We start from the raw sequence: 19,302 nt of genomic DNA, 5'->3' as shown, positions 1-19,302 counted from the left end.
GGTATCCTAACCCTGTCTGGATGTCGGCGTCTGGATCCTGAGGGGCGGCATCCCGCACACAACCCATCTAAAATATATTTTATTTTGCCAGTGAGCATCCATGAGAAGTGACAGTAGAAGTCACTAATAGAGGTGTGTTTTTGTATGTGACTTCTGAGAAAATTACGGAACCCCCTCCATTACCACCCACGAACGCCCACTCCGACTGCGACCTCCAACGGTAATCCAACTTCGCATGCGCAATACAAAATTATCGATCAACTCCACAAACATCGGTATTGTGTCCACCTCTGAATCAGGCCCACAGTCCTCTAGCGTTGGTGAAACTACAAGTCCCAGCATGCTTTAACAGCTGATCAGTGGGCGGGTATGCTGGAACTTGTAGTTTCACAACAGCTGGGGAGCCACAGGTTGGCCAGGCCTGCCTTAGCACATGCACACTGCCCGTGGTATATTCGGCCTGTTCTGTGTTCTCTATGAATATAACAGCAGCATGTCCTTACTGGGTTGCATGGTCCGTCCGAGCTCACACCTAATGCTCGTGTTCCGCCAACCTATTCTTCAAAGTGTTCCCCATGCTGTGCTCCCCAAGCTGGGAATGCATCTCAGACAGAACCTACTACCTGCGCATAGAAAGCCGCCTCGTGTATGAGCCGCAGTTGGATTACTGTTATGACCTCACACAATATTGCTCCCCTGGCCTCTCGCTACTTTTACACATGTTTTTGTTAATGTTATTAATAGCCCTTTTTATATGATGTTACATCCATAGTGGTCCTTTAGGGTCACCTACTCCTAGTGTAAACTGTATCAATCAGTGGCCCTGTGACTTTAATGTACAGCCAGATGAGAACTACAAAGCAGCTCTGCCATAGAGACCGCACAAGCCCACATTGTATGTGCTCCCAAAGCCAAAAATAATTTGGCAACTCCGTGTTTTAATCTTAATTGCTGCTGAATTGCATTCCTTTAATTGCGTTTATTCATATGACACCGGCCTGGCAACTTGAAATGTTTTACAATAATGAAGTTACTCAGCACGGTGAAGGAATAGAAGTAAATACTAGGAGCAATGTTTATAAAAAAAAATAAAGAAAACGTGCGTGACTTGGTAAGTACATTCGTGGTATGTATTTGGGGATACAGAATAGGAGGCAGCTGTAAAATAAAAGTCCTTAGGCCGCTGCCAAATTGCTGTCAAAATAGAAATTTGTCCGTCTGGACCTGCTTAAATATCGTTCTCGTAGGCATTTATGTTTTCTGTTCCTGGCTTGTGTCTTCCTCACCTTTTCCTCCTCTTGTACGGTCAGTTATTGTCCCTGCTCAGTCCCTGGTAGGGTGTTCAATATTCCTATCCATGTTTTTTTTTTCAAGCTATGTTCTATCTGCTATAGAGTAGTTGCAGGTGATATCTTATACTGATGATATGTTTTGTTAGTGGAATTGGCCAGGTCAAGTAAAGTTTATCTCTTTTTCTGCATGCGAGAAACATAGACCAGAGCAAGCTCAATAAACAGTATAAAACCGCACAAAGACGCATTGAGCATATCATAGCATTTTTTAAAGGTAATTCCAAGTATTTTGGCTGGCACATCAGTGACCTGGCAGTCTCGTCTGTGCACATGTGATTAATCTACTGCTCCCGGTGTAAACAGATATCATTTCACTGGAGCTTATGGCTTTATTTAGCCACTTTTAAACTTTTCAAGGTGGGCTCTCTTTTTATGATTGGTTTGAACATTCAATCAACGAGCGGCACTTCCTGTCCTGAGGTCCTTGACAGGCCGGGGTGAGGTGTGTGAGGTCCGAGGTGTTTTTATTTCTTTCCAGAGGAAGCATCTAGAGATCAAGGTTAAGTGTTGAACTGCTTGCACAAAGCTCTTTTAGATGTCATATGCGATGTGTTTAATCATATTTTATTACAAGTGCATTCACCATGTTAGATCTATGGCATTTCTCCACGTACTTATTATACATACACACATATACCATAGGCTCACACATACATACGTACATATACGAGAGTGTGTGCACACAGTTCAATACAATGGATGTGAGTGACGCCATTCTGTACAATGAAATGCAAACGCTGACCGGTTAGGTTGTCTTCCCTGGCTGGTGTCATTTCTTTAGGGGGCATTCCCTTATCCCTAGCACCTGAACATGCCTGAATCATTGTTGTCTCTTCTGTGCTTGTATCTGTGAGCATACATACCCCTCATGGCTATCTGGTACCTGTGTGCTGCCTTTGAACAGTTGAATCTTTGTCAATTTTCAGCTGCGTTCTCTGTGTGGTTGATCATAGAGCTTGTTTGTGTCTATAGTAGCTGCACTATTGGTCCACACTGGCATTTGTTTCATGCACTAACCAATAAAAATCTAGCAGCCCTCAGGTCCATCTATTGATTTAAACAGTTGCCAGTGATCATTGTGTTCTGTGTTTGTAGTAGGCACAGTTTGTAGAGCACAGCACTGCTTCATTATAGCAGGAGACGGGATTTTACACGCGATACAATCTTTTGTAATGAAATGTATGATGGTCTGTAATACCACCTTACGTACTGTCACTTTCATTACCAGGTGGCTGTCTCGCAAATCATTCCTTTGTTTAGATTGTGAACGTTGAGTTGAATGTTTTAATTTAATAATTCTCTTGTTTAATAACATGGCAAAAAAATCAGCTGAATATGTGAGAATCACAGCATCCTAAGTAGGCATAGACGGCCTGATATGGAATCGAATGCAAAATTGGCTTTAATTGCGGGATGCAAGTATCCGTAGAGCTCCAAGTGGGAAGCTGCTCCATCCAATGCTTTTCTGCCCACGCCTGCATCATTAGTATCATCACGTGCAGCAGCCCCATGCTGGGTGCAAGGGATCCGTTAGAAACGCTCCTCCCTTCTCCGTACGCACGACTCAGAATCGCCTCTGGTTACACTCCCACGAATCAGATCTCTTGCGCGGGACTGCAACGTTGCCTCCCTGAAATGGTTTCTATACAAAATGTCAACAGCAGCAGGTCGACATGGGAAAATGTTGATCTTACAGAAGGTCGACAGTTTCAAAAGGGCAACATGGAAATGGTCGACACAAATATTATTTATTGTTTTAGGGTTAGGCACTTACCCCGGCGGTCAGGGTTAGGCACTAGGGGGGGTGGATTAGAGATTATGGTTAGAAAAATAAACAAAGTTGACCATGTACAGTATGTGTCGACCTTTTGAACATGTTGACCTTCTGCACTGTCTAACTATTGTCACGTCAACCTTTTTTTTCCATGTCGACATTTTGATGTCAACGAGATTAGTGGCAACCTTTTGTAACACCACCCCCTGAAATGCCCTTTTTTGTGCAAGGAGACACCTGGCCCAGAGATGCACAAAACTGTGGAAACTCGCTTCTGCGCACTAGCCGTTTGTTAAAACTCACAATTTGCGGCCGTATACGGCGTTGCGCCCATAATGTTGCCATTTTATGTGTGTTATAATATGATTGGCACTAAACTTGTCTTTATCACCACAGAGCAGAATCCTCTGGATAGACGAGAAGAACCTGACTGCCCATGTGGAAGCCGGTATCACTGGTCAGGATCTAGAAAAGCAGGTGAGTGACTGGAGGAAAAAGACTTATCAGAAATATCTGTTTTTGTGTATGTACTAACCTTATAATGCATTGTTCAGTCTTTGTGCCAGCTGGGAAGACTAACATACAGATGGAGGAGGAATATTTAATACACATTTTTCCTTTGCCTTTATGAGGTACATTGCACCATTTGTCTTAATCTTGCTGCCTCTGCACGACCATAGAAATGAGTGAACAGAATAGTAAATGAATGCTGGGGCCACCTAAAGTGGCCTGTATATGTGTATTATAACTAGGGATGTGCAGGCTCGGATAGGTTCGAGTTTGCACGTGGAGTTCGGATTTTTCCCTCCAAAAAAACGGAACTCAGAAAGAGGCAAAACGTCATCTTACATGGACGAACATCATCATTCCAAGTCCAGGAATGATGATGTTCGTCCATGTAAGATGACGTTTTGCCTCTTTCTGAGTTCCGTTTTTTTGGAGGGAAAAATCCGAACTCCACGTGCAAACTCGAACCTATCCGAGCCTGCACATCCCTAATTATAATTCTCCAGTGCGATTTATTGCACATTGCTAAAGAATATCGGGATACCGGCTTGTTTGGGGGTGGAGAAAACTAACATTAATTTATCTAGCTTTTCATTTACCTTCCAGATATGTGAACGCTCCACTTTCTCTGCTTGTTCAGTAATGTCTTAGTACATTGTCCAGAAATGATAGGATGCATTTTCCGTTCTCTGGGCCTGATTCAGAGCCGCTCGCACGATGTGTATGCAAATTGCATAGGCACTGCTATCGCACAGCAATGCATTAGCACGCCCAGTATTTGTTATAGGGCTATGACATAGTGTATGCAGACACCCACCAGACAGTCTTAAGACGCCCACTTGTGCACGTCATGTCCAGGAAGTGTATGCAACCATCGGTACATATGATGCGATCGCAGCGCTTGAGGTTGACCATACCCTGCCGCAAGCACCGCGAGCACTTCAGGGTAAAAACAAGCCAGGTGACGTGTACCATGACGCTGCCTTATAATTATGCGCACCTCTAAAACGCAGCTGAGATGCTCAGGCACAACTGCGTTTGCACCTCCATCCCCCCCCCCCCCCCCCCCTGTTTTTAATGGCCAACCCCTGTTGCCACCTACAAACGGCTTCCCCTGTCATTCACTCTGCTGGGCTGTCTATGCGCAGCGAGTGAGTGCATTGTGAACTATCGCTAAGCTATGCGCACTGCGCACGCGGCATACCATCGGCAACAGCGATAGTATGCATCTTAGCGAGCTGGTCTGAACCAGGCCCTCTGTCTTCTAAGATGATCAATGATGTATAGGCTGAAGGATTAAAGGGGGTTTATTTACTAAGCAGGGTTTTCTAAAACTGCTACTCTTTCTGCGGTTTTGTTAGGAAATTCAAAGTGGCAGTAATATTAAATCTAAAACCGATCGTCTTTTCTATGCAATATTATTTCTGCTATAAATCCAGCAGCAAAAAGTTTTGAAAAATGCAGTTTGTTAAATAAACCCAAAAGTCTGCCTTGCAAACGGTAAGCCATCCAATATTCCAAATGTTATAGAGAATTGCATCTTGCGCGAGGAATGGGAACACGGCACCATGAATCGAATCTACCTGTTCTTATTATACAGTGCTCCCTCTTTATAATGCTTAACTGCAAGTTCTAAAAGGAGTTCGTTATAAAGCCATTGATAGTGTGGTATCGGTGCCTATCAGTGGTAGCAAAACCATTTGTCATCAATCATAGCCCACCAATGGTTTGAACACCATCGATGGTGTGTGGCCATCCCTGGTATGCCATTCCTAACTGGAGAGTCTTGATTGATATGGGACTGCCATATGAAATTACCTATAATAACTATATATATATAAAAAAAAAAAAATTAAAATTTGTTATAATATATATAAATTTTCTGATATATCGAAAAATTGAGTCAGCTTGAGGTCACGGCTCTGATGTTTATATGTAACGGGGATGATGACCGCGTGCTGCTTGCTTCCATTCTCCTGGCAGCTACTCAGTCTTCTCTGCAGCCACATGATGGGGTTGCCACCGACGCCGTTCTGCCCAATTACTGCTTCCAGCACACAGGTAGGATACTAGGTTGCAGAGGGACTGGGAGGTCCCTCCGAGATTGGCGGCTGCTGGAAAGTTATCTTCTGGCAGCTGCCCACTGGGTGTCTGGCTGGTCGCATCAGATGCGACCATGTCAGGGAAAGCCCAGTCTGGTTTTGAATGTTTTTTAAATTTGTATAGCAACTTGTGCATTATGTCCAGGTATAAGGTTTGTATATGGTGGACCTACACAACTCTATTTTGTATAAAGTGTGCACTCTGTCGTTCCCAAGACTTCTGCTCTTACAGTTCTCTGCAGTCCAGTGCGCCTTTGGCCTACTTCCTGTTGAGGCAGCCATTTTGTTGGCTAAACCAATATTTATAAAAGTACAACGTACAGGTACACTAGGTCCTAGAAACATCACTGTGCCTCTATACCACCCAACGTTTAGACCACCAGTTTGTCTGCTTATCAAAGGTCTGTGTAAATGAATAAAATCGCTCTTGACACATTTTACATCTCTTATTGACTTATTACCAGAGCGGAAATTCTCCGCTAACCAAAATTGATTACTTCTGATTGATAACCCAATATACAGTAAACTCCAGATTCACAGATGGCCGAGCCTGTACTATTTGATGCAAGACTGCTGAGCTTCGAAAATGATTTCAGTGGGACTGCTCGCTTTTCTTACAGTTTAAGAGCGTCTATTCCAACTCAGGTGCCGTACAGATGGCAAAGCCAAGCTAATATAGAAAAATGAGGAACAAGTGACTATTTAATGTACAGGAATGCATGATCTGCATCACTAATAGATGGTGCTGTTGCATACAGGAAGCCCAACCAGATGGCTGTACATTAAAACACATCAGTCCTTGAGAGAATTAAGTGCAGGCAATTTGCTCACATTTTAGTAAAGGCTGCTGCATATCACATTAGAGGAAAGGGAACAAGAGATTAACGACTTTATTTATTGGGAAGATTTAGATGGAGTTAGCAGGATTGTTTTGTGGTTCTTTTTAACATACGGTTTGCTGTTCGTAGGTTTGCCTAGAATATAGTTGTGAAATCGATATTTTAGTCTTTGTTATATTAATTATTGTAATGGTGAGAATTGTGTTTGAACCCCCTGTTTCAAAGACTTATTTTGCATAGAGGATATATTTTTAAATTGTCCCACTTTCACCAAACTAGTAACAACATCAGCGCGTTTTAAAAGCTATTCATCCAGGTTTGCAGACTGATCCTTTAGTACATGCAATGGACAAATACAGCATCTCATACCTGCAGACTACTCTTAAGCTGGGTACACAACTAAACAATGTGACTCGGCAATGCAACATAACGATACATTGCGTCGCCGTATACACTGTACGATCCGTTGTAGTGCGATATATCATCACATGCTTCATATAACAATACTGTCATAGTCCCCGGAATTGTCCTCTCTGATGTGCAGCACATTAGATGGATAAAAGCGACCTATCAATTCATCAGACAATGAATTGAGTGGATTTGCCCGTACATGCTATACGATGGTTTTTGCAATCTGTCGTGGATCGCAAGATTGGAAGATATATCGTGTAAAGCTGGGTTAACACTATACATCTCCTGGTTGATGTTGCAGATGTCGGCACAAGTATATGACAAACTGCCCTAGGGCTTACGCAGTTCTGTTATTGAAAGGAGGAAGAGTTAGTTGTAAAACATTGATGCTAGGTACTGTTCTCCGAAAAACAGTGATTACTCAGGAGATTCCACATAAGAGATTCATGAGCATGCACACTTTTTGCTTTGTGTGGGTGTTCAGACATATAGCATAATTCTCCATTGTATAACTATTCCCAATACAGCATTTTCATTTTACACTTTTTTTTTTCTTTTTTTAAACCAGAAGTTTTGCATCTGTGTAATATGAATGATATTTTTCCAAAATGTATTTCTATAAATTGTCTACCCTCTTTAAAACCACTCTGTTCATGACAGTGTAGCCCAGTGGTTCTCAAACTCCGTCCTCAGGAGCCCACACAGGTCACATTTTTCAGATCACCCAGCAGGTGCACAGGTGTATTCATTACTCACTGAGACATTTTAATAGAACCACAGGTGGAGCTAATTATTTCATTTGTGATTCTGTGAGGAGACTTGGAAAACATGCACTGTTTGGGGTCCTGAGGGCTGAGTTTGAGAACCTGTGGTGTAGCCTGATCTATAGATGGTTCCCTGCTCGGGGGGGAACCACATGGCAGTCCGTACCTCCGGAGGTTGGAGACCTGCCAGAGGTTGCTGTAGTGGAGTGACCGCTTCGTCCGCTCCCCCAGTAGACCACCGGGGCAAGTCAGTCTGGCGTCGGTGCCAGTGGCGTTGGCCATGTTATAAGGCCAGCACACCTGGGGGGTTAATACAGCATAGGGGAGGTAGGCTGTCTCCGACAGGCCCTCCCCCAGCCCAGACGTCGATCCAGCTGAGGTTTTCAACCCGACTGGGTTGCCTACCCTCCTCTGTATATGAGATGCCTAGCAACCACTATCATTGTTGTGCTGAAGCTGCTGGTCTCAGGAGGTTTGGGTCTAGTCTCCCTGTATACCTCTCCCCAGAGGCCAGGTTATACAGCGCTCAAAATTTTACCAAGCCTTGTGTTTTGAGTAGTTTGATTCAGGGCCCATTGTAAGTATATTATATATGCATTGTATGTGACTTTTGCTAGCTCTGCTGTGTGCTTACTGCCTTACTGCTATTATTTTTCATGTACTGCCAGGTATAACTATCACTACTATTTCTCCTTAACCCTTTTGCTACAGGTGTGTGGGAAATATTTTTTATTTTATTTTTTTGTTTCCCAAATTGTAGTTAATATTTATTGTTTGTGAAGGCAGTCATATTTGCATTTATTTATTATGTCTAAGAATAAGGGTAAACTGGAAACTGAGGGCCTGATTCAGAGCCGCTCGTAAGTGGCCGCTCGTTCGCTCAGAGCGATGTTCGCACATCTGCGCATGCATATGGGTCCTAATGCGCATGCGCCAACCAGTCAGTGTGGTCGGAAAACGTGTGTTCGCAAAATTGCGAGTGCCTGCTAATTTGAGTGACAGGATGAGGCATTTGTGGGTGGTAACAGGGGAAGGTGCTTGAAAACGGGGAGTGGAGATCCGAACGCAGGCGTGCCAAACGGTCAAAACGGGCGTTTTAAGGGTGTGCATAATTAACAAAGCAGCGTCATCGACCATGTCACTTGGTTGTCTCTTAGCCTGAACTCGCATGATTGCGGTAGGAAAATCCAACCACAAGCACTGCGAGCAGTTCAGACGCCTTTCGATGTACTCGATTAATCTAATAAATAGCGGAGATGACGTATGATGCGATCGTCCTGGGGGCGTCTTTTCAAAATAGCGAGCGCATGTTTCGTTCGCTCGCTCAGACATAGAGGCGTCAACAGACCGCAAAGAGCGAGCGCTCAATTTAAATAGCCGGCCCCTTTTTCTGAACGAGCGAGCGCAAATAGCGTCCGGCTCTGAATCAGGCCCTGAGGCCTCTGTGCTGGTTTCATGTAAAAGCTGTTTGGCGGGCTTGTCCTCTCAGGATTTTATACAGGATGGTTTGTGTGCTATTTGTTATAAAGAACCACCTCACCAGTCCAGTCTACGAGCTCCTGTACAGGAGCCATCTTGGGTGTCGTCCTTGTCTCAGGTTATGACGCAGCTAGTGGACAGTTTGGCTACTCCCACGCTGCCTCCCATGATGGGATACCAACAGCAGTTCCAGCCTGCTATGTTTGTTCCCCCTATACATCCTTCCTGGATGGATGTTTATGCCCACTCAAGTCAGAGTATGGCTCAGTCAGCTGCTGCATGTTGCAGGCGAACAGACCGGTAGCCACTAAAGCGCCTAAGCGGATGATATCATTTTATCAGTCTGCTCAGCATCTAGATTCAGATGAGTCAGATGATGTGCCGGGTTCTTCTCAAGGGTCTATATCAGGAGAGGAGGACCATCCTTCTACAGTGGATGTCCCTTCTTTAGTGAGGGCGGTCAAATCAATCCTAAATACAGAGGATGATGAGACAGCTCCTAAACCTAAGGCTCCAGTGTTTAAATACCAGAAGGTGGTAAAAGCTGAATTTCCTAAGTCTGAGCAACTCACTGAACTTATGGAGGAATCATGGAGTACCCCTGATAAATGGTTCCATGTTACTAAAAGATTAGCACATTTGTATCCTTTCCCAGCTACTGAATGTACTAAATGGAAAATCCCTCCAACTGTGGATGCTTATGTGACACATTTAGTCAGGAGTGCTACGTTGCCTATACTGTCAGCATTTTCCCTTAAAGATCCTACAGATAGAAGAATTAAAATATGTCTTAAATTAGTGTTTTCATTGTCTGGAGATGTTACTCGGCCTGCTATGGCTGCGACCTGGGTATCCAAGGCTGTTGAAGAATGGACGGGGGCATTGGAAGATACTCTACCAAATGCTACCAGAGAACAGCTGACCTATATCTCCCACATACAGGAAGCGGCTTCCTATTTGGGAGAAGCTGCAATAGACGCTGGGCTACTGGCTTCTAAAGCATCGGCAGCTTCGTTGTTGCTAGTAGAACCCTTTGGTTAAGGTCCTGGAAAGCAGATGCTGGATCCAAGAAGGCATCGGAATCCTTGCCTTTTTATGGAAACATACTTTTTGGCGCAGAATTGTATAAGATGGTGGCTACTCTGGCAGCCTCAAAATCTGCTGGTCTGCCATCAACAGCTACATCAAAGTCTAGGCAGTCTTCTTTTCGGTCCTTTCGCCCTCGGAAGAGCAAAAGGACAGCCTTTCTCCAGACCGTCTAGCTCTCGCAGGACCACCAAGCAGCAAACTAAGAGGTCCTGGCCGGTCAGACGTCCAACCTCCAAGCCGGACGACAAACCCTCTGCCTGATGGGGTGGGTTTCCTCCTGGGGGATCCCAGGGTGGGAGGCAGACTTCTTTATTTTGCGGACTACTGGCATCAAACAACAACAGACGCCTGGGTCCGAGAAGTGTTCTCTCAGGGGTATGCCCTCACCTTCCAGAAGCATCCTCCCTAGAAGTTTTTTTTTTTTTTTTTTTCTGTACAACTCCCCCATCAGATTGTATCAAGGCCTTGGCCCTACAGGAGGCCATTTACTCCCTGCTGCGGGCAGGGGTGATAATCCCAGTTCCCTTAGGTTCAACAAGGAAGGGGTTATTATTCCAATCTGTTTTTGTTTTAGAAACCAAATGGGTCTCATTGCCCTATTCTAAATCTGAAAACCCTCGACAAGTTTATTCGTGTACCCAAGTTCCATATGGAGACTCTTCAGTCAATTATTTTGGCGATGACACTTGGGGATTTTATGGCTTCCATGGACATTCAGGATGCGTATCTGCATGTGCCTATTGCGCCATCTCACCAACAATTTCTATGGTTTGCTGTCCTGCAACAGCATTACCAATTCCAGACATTGCCCTTTGGTCTATCAATGGCCCGTCGGGTCTTCACCAAAATAATGGTGGTTATGACTGCCCACCTCAGGCTTCAGGGAGTCAGAATACTGACATACTTGGACAACGTCCTGATATTGGCACAGTCTCCAGCTGTTTTACAACACCATCTCCAACTAACCATTGCCTGCCTACAGACGCACGGCTGGATCATCAATTGTAAGAAGTCCTCCCTTTCTCCAATACAGCGGATGCTACATCTGGGGGGGGCATTGCTGGATTCTCAGGCACAAAGGGTGTTTCTGCCAGGGGACAAGATTTTGGCTCTATTATTGCGAGTGTGTAATTTACTCCGCAAGCGAAGGGTATACATTCTATCAGCAGTGCAGGTCCTGGGGTCAATGATATCCACCTTCGACATGGTGGAATATGCTCCGTCCCACTCCAGCCTCTGCAACAATTGATTCTCTCCCAGCGGAACGGGCAGCATCATCTAATGCGGTCCCAGAGGATCCTTCTCACTCCGGAGGTTTAGCTCTCTCTCTCTCATGGTGGCTACAAAAGTCTCTTCTGGACATGGGTCGCCCATTTTGGATTCCAAATTGACTGCTCCTCACCACGGACGCCAGTCTTCGTGGATGTGGGGCGATGACAGGTCATCATGTCTTTCAGGGAAGATGGACAAATCGGGAAAGTCACCTGCCCGTAAACATCCTGGAGCTTTGTGCAGTATACAAAGCGCTTATTCTGGCACAGGACCACCTCCAAGGCATGCGGGTCCAGATCCAGTCTGACAACGTGACCACAGTAGCCTATCTCAAACATCAAGGAGGCACACTAAGTCAGACAGCCATGAGGGAAATGGCAAACATTCTGATCTGGGCAGGACGTCATCTTCCGGCTATTTCGGCAATATTCATCCCAGGAGTTTTCAACTGGGAGGCGGACTTCCTAAGTCATCAGGACATACATGCCGGAGAGTGGGCTCTCCACCCGGGAGTCTTTCGACTCCTGGTGATCAAATGGGGCCTACCAGACGTAGACCTTATGGCCTCACGTCACAACCACAATGTCCCCAGGTACAGGTCCAGGGCCAGAGATCCCTCAGCCGCCTTAGTAGACGCTCTGGCAGTGAGCTGGGGGACTTCAAGCTGGTGTACCTCTTTCCTCCGATTTCCCTCCTCCCAAGGGTCCTCAGGAAATTCAAGCAAGAAGGTGGCACAGTAATACTGGTAGCTCTTGCTTGGCCCAGGCGCCATTGGTTCACCGACAAAAGGAATCTATCCATAGACATTCAGTTTCCTCTTCCTCTATGGCCAGATCTATTAGCGCAGGGTCCCTGCCTGCATCCGGACTCACCTCGTCTGTCTTTGATGGTGTGGCTCTTGAGACTTCCATCTTAAGAGCCAAATGTTTCTCCAGCTATGTGATTCAGACGATGCTTAGAGCATGAAAACCTTCCTGCATCTATTACAGAGTTTGGCACTCTTTTGGTAAATGGTGTTTCCACAGAAAGTATGACCCTAAGGTTTTTTTTGGTTTCCCGGGTACTTGCTTTTCTCCAGGCTGGGTTAGACCTCTGTCTCCGCCTGGCCACCCCGACTACAGATTTCTGCGCTGTCAGTTTGGTCCACCATTTGAATCTCTGGTCTCAGTAGATTTGAAATGGTTGAAAGCGAAGGCACTTTTTCTCCTCCTTATCTCCTCTGCATGCAGAGTCTCTGATTTGGCAACGCTCTCTTGTCACTCCCCTTTTGATTTTTCACCAGGGTAGAGCTGTCCTCCGTACACGGGCGAGTTACCTTCCTAAGGTAATGTCCATTTTCATGTGAATGAAGAGATTGTGGTTCCAGCTTTCCAGTCTTCAGACCTCTCTGTAGGTGAAGCCTCCCTGGATGTGATTCGTGCTCTCTGTATCTATGTGGATTGTACAAACCTCTTTTAGAAAATCAGACACTCTTTTTGTGTTGTATGGTTCTCACAAACGAGGCTGGCTATCTAACAAACAAACTCTGGCTTGATGATTGCATATGACTCTCTCTCAGGCTTACACACAGGCTGATCTCCCTGTTCCAAACACGGCAACAGCACATTCTGCTCGGTCTGTGGGACCATCGTGGGCGTTTCGTTGTGCTGCCTCTGCTGAACAATTGTTCAAGGCAGCCACGTGGTCTTCTGTCCACACTTTTCTTAGGTTCTACACTTTTGGCACCTTTGCCTCTCAGGATGCTTCCTTATGGCGGCGGATTCTCCTTTCTGCTCAGGAGCGTCCCCACCCTTAGGGGAACTGCTTTGACATCCCCATGGTATCCCCGAGGACCCCCTATGGACCCTGAAGAAGAAATAATAGTTACTGTAGACTTACCTTTGTTAACTTTTTCTTTGAGGTCCATAGGGGTCCACAGGGTACCCACCCTGATGCACCTGACTGCATTGGGTAATTTTTCTTTCGATCACGGATCCCCTCATTTTGTGTGGGAGTGGTTCTGGTGTATATTGTCCCTCCTTCTCCTGCCTTGGGCTTGTTTGCAAAACTGAATGCCTATGGCTGGGGGCGGGGTATATGTGGAGGAGGACCTGAGGCATCCTGGGAGCTGAATGCTTTAACACTTTGGTGCCTGGATCACTCCAACCACATTTCCCCATGGTATCCCTGTGGACCTCGAAGAAAAAGAGTTAACAAAGGTAAGTCTACCATAACTCTTTATTTTTCATCCCGGAGATTAGGCTGAAGGGGAGGCACTCTGGTTAAACTTTTTTGCAATTCTGTTAGTGATGATCTCTTACAGGTCTATTTATTTCAAATATGGTGCAAGGGGATGACAACCCAAGGACATGTGCTTTGTGTACAGATATGCAGAGTGTTTCTTCCTCTGTTATCCCCACAGTTACCAAAACCGGGCTGCTAGTTTCACTGCAGGTTTCGTTCTCATGGAGTCACTGTCTAGAGAGAAACCTAAAGAGTAAGAATTGGATAAATGGCATTGTGGCACCTGACGGCTGCCTCCATGCCACCCTTTTGTAAGTGCTCAAGCGACTTACAGATGTGTCCATGCTCATCCAGCCTCAATGCACCATGCAACGCGGTATTCCTGGTGTGAATGCGCCATCAAGTCTGGCTTTTTTTATTTTTTGCCGAAAATGTATCCAAGTCGCAATGCATCTAGTATCAGGAGACTACTGATTAATTTGATATGTGACTGTTGTACATCTGTGTGCGACTGAGACTGTAAACGAACTTGGCGTGGAAAAAAGTAGGGGTGAGCGGGTTCGGTTCTACTCTGTTCCGTTCGGATTTAAAAAACGAATCTTATTGGCTATGAGCTGTCACGAGTTTTGGATAGCCAATAAGATTCTGTTTTTAAAACCGAACGGAACCGAGTAGAACCGAACCCGCTCACCCCTAGAAAAAAAGCAGTGGCTGCTGTATCGTAGCACTTTGCATGCTGGTTCAGAGACTCAGTTACACACAGATATATACAAGTGTCACATATAATATTAATCAGTACAGTCTCCTGGTGCATCCTAGTTGCATCGCATTGCGACTTAAACGCATTTTTGCAAAATGCCTGGCACTAGCAGTCTCATAGGACCAGGTGCGCTAAGAGGGGCTGTTTGGCACCACTGCAACAAAGACGAGTGAGGACACATCTGTATGCGTTAAGAATAGAAAATTGCGAGGAATCATGTGATTTCAGATAACAAAGCAGCTTCCGTAAAACAACATTTCTAGTATGGGTCTCTGTTTTGATAATGTGAACTATTAAACACCCCTTCCCCTCCCCGTCCTCCTTCTCCTTTACCATATAGGAAACCTTGCAACTCCAGCTTTTTTATTCCGACACAATGATAGACAACTTGATACGCTTCAGGGGCTGTATGGGTGACCCCCTATCCTTCTAAAGGGCCTCACATCATTGTTTGTATCTGTACTAAGAGAAAACCACAAATTGAATGGAGTAATATTTCACCTAGCATTTTAATGTAAGATAAACAAGTGTCACAAGCTATAACAAGCAAACCTGACCTCAGAGCCGGAAGGAGTTTGGCGCCGCAGGTGAAGGCTCGGAGGTCCACCTGTTGCCTATCAGTGCACTAACATCTAGCACAAAGTTACAGGTTGCGACACCTTTATAAAGTAGTTTGTAATCTCTATTTCCAGTGTCTGATACTTTTAATTTCTTCTACTGTCAGCTTGGGGAACGTGGATACTGCACGGGTCACGAGCCAGACTCCATGGAGTTCAGCACGTTGGGAGGCTGGGTAGCTACACGGGCATCGGGCATGAAGAAGAACATCTACGGAAACATTGAAGATCTGGTAATGTTGTTCCGCTGTTTTTGCTTTCACACGCACCAACTGTTTCTTCATTGTGGTCTGGAGGATATAGTCATCAGAATTTCCTTCCTTTGGGATCTTTTCCCATGTCTAATGATGTACTAAATACGATTTCCATGCAGACCTCTGTATTATGAGCGTTCTATAATACAATCTATTCGGTGGAGGGGGGGCTGTTAGGCCACCATCTCCAATGTATACATAGTATTAATGCTGCTCAGACTTGTCATCTTGGTTTATAGTTGTGATGTTATGTAATAAAAAATTCACATGTTGTACAGTAAATTGACATTATGCTCCTAGAAATGATTCATATTTTATTACTTTATATTTTAACATAAAAAGGTCCATCAAAATGGAAATCCTAAAGTGACGGCCGCAGTCTTGAGATTCAGATTAGCCCAATGTTACGGTCTAACAATACAGGACACATTAAATATTGCCCAAATAATGTAAAACTTATACAGATAGCGCTTAATCCTTGTTCCATGACATGCAATCCCAATGCCTGCTTGAAGATGTGCCAGGTGTATGTCAGTGGGAGGAGCTACTGCGGCACCGTCAGGGGGGCACATCAAGCCGGCGTGGATCGCATTCGCCATCTGTTCAAGAGTAACTTGCTCCAATGTTTAGAACTCTGAGCACTATATATGTTATTAAATGAAATCCTTTAAGGAATTATATATTAAAGGGAGGCCCTGTGCTAAAATACAAAGATAATGCAGTAACATCCTTTTCCTGCCGTAAACACCTGTGTAACGGTGACAGTATGACCTGATCTCCCTGTCCGGCTCCTGTGTTTACTGATGTATTCATTGCCGGTGTCCCACATAAGTTGTTTTATTGCTGTTTTGAGGATCTGAGGACATAAGGGCATGCTATAGAGTCAGACGCTTTACACCACAGCAGCACTTTACTCGGTTAAGTTGCTCTCAAAGGGCTTTGTCATGTATCCTATCATTTTTCATTTTACCTGCATCTTGGCTATTAAGAATGGGTCACCAAATATAGCTGCATAAAATGCTTAGCTTGTATACTTCTTAAACATTTGTGTGTACAGGTTCCATACAATGTAACAATTACAACCACAGTATACTAGTAAATACAGAAAGGATTAAGCCTAAATAATGCCTAGTTAGCTTATATATAGAGCATAATGCCTGATCAGTTTTGTAGTCTATATTTCCACATTAATATGATATCATAGCAGTCCCTGATGTATTTAAGAAAGACAAGCTTTCATTTGAATGATACTGATGTACTGGATAGAATGATGGCTTCATTTTCAGGTATCCAAATCATCTTCTTTTATATAACCCCATGATCACCTGCAAATAGATATTGTAGCTGATGTAAACTTAGGAAGGCTATCTGCGTATTTTAAATGCCCTGGAGACCATGTAATGAATAATCCCCAAAAATTAGAATAGCTACAGAGAAGTGCACTATATTGCTACAGGGTTATAAAAGCTATAAGTACAATTTCCGTTGAGGTGCCCAGACACGTATTTTGCTTGTATCCTTGAAGAGGTTCTTACTGTTGTAAGTATAGGGCATCTGTTTTTCTACCGCAGGTATTATTTTATTTAGCCTATACATATATAGTAGAGCAATGTGTCAGACACGCAAGCCCTTAGCGGTGTGCGCTTTACTGTATGGCTAAAGCAAATAGGAAGTAAATAGGAGGTGCCACTACAAATAGGTTATTTAGTGCTTTGTCAGAGTCCAGGGTGATGTGCGTTAGTTTGTACGTTAATAGCGCTGTTTTTCAGGGAATAATCATTTTGTTTATATTCTATCAGACATGTTATAGCATATATTGGTTTCGCAAGAAAGGTCTTGTGATCTGTACCCAAGCCATTCGGTGAGGCATTCCCTCTCTAATAGACATTTTTAGTTTTTCTTCGGCACTAGACCGTTTTCCAAGTTTATTTTAAATGGCAAAAAAGGTCTCTGGTTAACACAATGTAGATGCATTGATTAACAAGGATGTGTTCGCTGTTTTCCCAGTGCACCAGACCTACTCTGTACAGGCTCTAAAGTCATTGTGCAGGCACTGATAAATGTATCGAGGATTTAGAATCTGGATGTTTTCCTGAAAGAGGGACTCATTTAAGGAAGGTTAAAAATGAGTAATCAATTGCTGTGTCTCCAGGGCGAGAAGATGTTTTTAATTGGCAGAGATGATTGAGGATACCATGGAAGCGATCTTTAAAATGAAATATATTAACTATGTGTTGCCTGCTCTACTAGTTTTGAATTTATCTTGGAATTTGCAGTGAATGGCTTGGCAGATGAATGACTGAATAAGGGACAGCAGTGTTACTGTATATCGGGAACTGGTTACTGTGTCTTCCTAGAGTCTGAAAGAACTTACTGTGATTCCTTTGTAGCATGGACTGACAGCGTTCTCGTTTATCTGCAAATGAATGCTTAATATTTTTAAGTTATTTTATTTACATTTTTTTTTCTTTTAACTATTAGGGGGTTTTCCTCACTAAAGCATTTATGTTCCAATATAATGCACAAGCAGAGCATAATTAACACTCCATAATGCCCTAGTCATGATAGTAATTTAAGCCCCCTTCTTCCTCTCTGTTTATCAAAAAATCTCAACATAATAAGTTATAGGGGTAAATTTACTAAAGTGAGTGTTTTTAGAAGTGAGTTTTAGAAGAGATGCTGCCCATAGCAACCAATCAGATTCTACTTAACATTTAACTAGCACCTTCTAGAAGATAATAGCTAGAATCTGATTGGTTGCTATGGGCAACATCTCTTCTAAAGCTTACTTCTAAAAATGATCACTTTAGTCAATTTACCCCTTAGGGCCGTATTCAATTAGATGCGAAAAGCTGTTTTCGGCGAAAAAGTTTAGCTGATGACGTCATTTCGCCAGCGGAAACTTATCCACGTATTCAATTGTTGAGATTTTTCGTCGGTGCGGAAAGTCAGTGCATTGAACCTGGCAAAAAAGTTTCACCTATGAATAGCAGTTGGGAAAAAAAGTTCAGAATTGGGATTTTTGGGTTGCAGACATCCGGAAACCACTCCGCACTCTTGGGACAGCCCCCCTAAAGGTAAACTATGTCAAAAAAAAGTTTAAAAAATACTTAAGAACACCCCAAAAAAGCACTTTCATTTTGGGGGTGATAAAATCTCAAAGTTGGGGGACAAACTTGAAAACTAATGAAAAGATTCCAGGGGGGTCCCCCAAGTATGCGCCAGGTGGTTTTGGGATTGCAGGTGATTTGTTTTTTTAACGTTTTTTTTAAACTTCACATTAGTAACTTTTAAATATTCTAGCACCCATTTTCATGTACCCCAAATTTGCTGGGACTAGTTATTTCTTCACCACTTATGCAAAGAAGCTAATGGCAAGCACTTGAGAGAACTAAAGTACCCAGAATTGCTTTATTAGGGGTACTAGGACTCGCCTATAGTGATCCCCTATGTTAGTGCAGCTTTTTGGGGGGTACAGAGTGCTTTCCCCATTTTTGACGGTACTTTTCGCCAGGTCCGAATTCTCCGGGTGCGTTTTCGTTGATTTCTAATTGAATACGGCGAAAGCAGGGACGCGCGCAATACTTTTCTGCATGGAAAACCAACGTTGATTGAGAAAAGTCCGGCATGCAAAAAGTACTCTACTTTTCGCAACTAATTGAATATGCCCCTTAGAGTAATTTGGGCCCCTTTGTGCCAACTGGGCCCTATGTAGAAACTTAAGTTGCGTATTGTATGATACGGCTCTGTACATGCGGATACGTTATATTAAATGCAAACTTTTACTGAGCAGCCCTAACAACTCAACACAGATTTGAACATCCACTCCATGGTCATCTTTGCATTCTGTCCTGCACTT

General features: G+C 43.9%; 1 protein-coding gene across 1 annotated transcript in view; it reads left to right on the top strand.

Moving 5' to 3' along the window:
- Positions 1–19,302, top strand: part of AGPS (alkylglycerone phosphate synthase) — a 192,825-nt gene that overhangs the window by 66,937 nt on the left and 106,586 nt on the right. The window contains exons 8-9 of the mRNA XM_088461206.1: positions 3,523–3,603; positions 15,297–15,422. Coding sequence (XP_088317332.1) covers positions 3,523–3,603; positions 15,297–15,422 — 207 coding nt within the window. The remainder of the gene's footprint in view (positions 1–3,522; positions 3,604–15,296; positions 15,423–19,302) is intronic.

Source organism: Taudactylus pleione, unplaced genomic scaffold (assembly GCF_031769625.1).
Source record: "Taudactylus pleione unplaced genomic scaffold, aTauple2 ptg001027l, whole genome shotgun sequence".
NCBI classification, from domain to species: Eukaryota; Metazoa; Chordata; class Amphibia; order Anura; family Myobatrachidae; genus Taudactylus; species Taudactylus pleione.
This window is presented reverse-complemented; position numbering and strand designations above follow the sequence as displayed.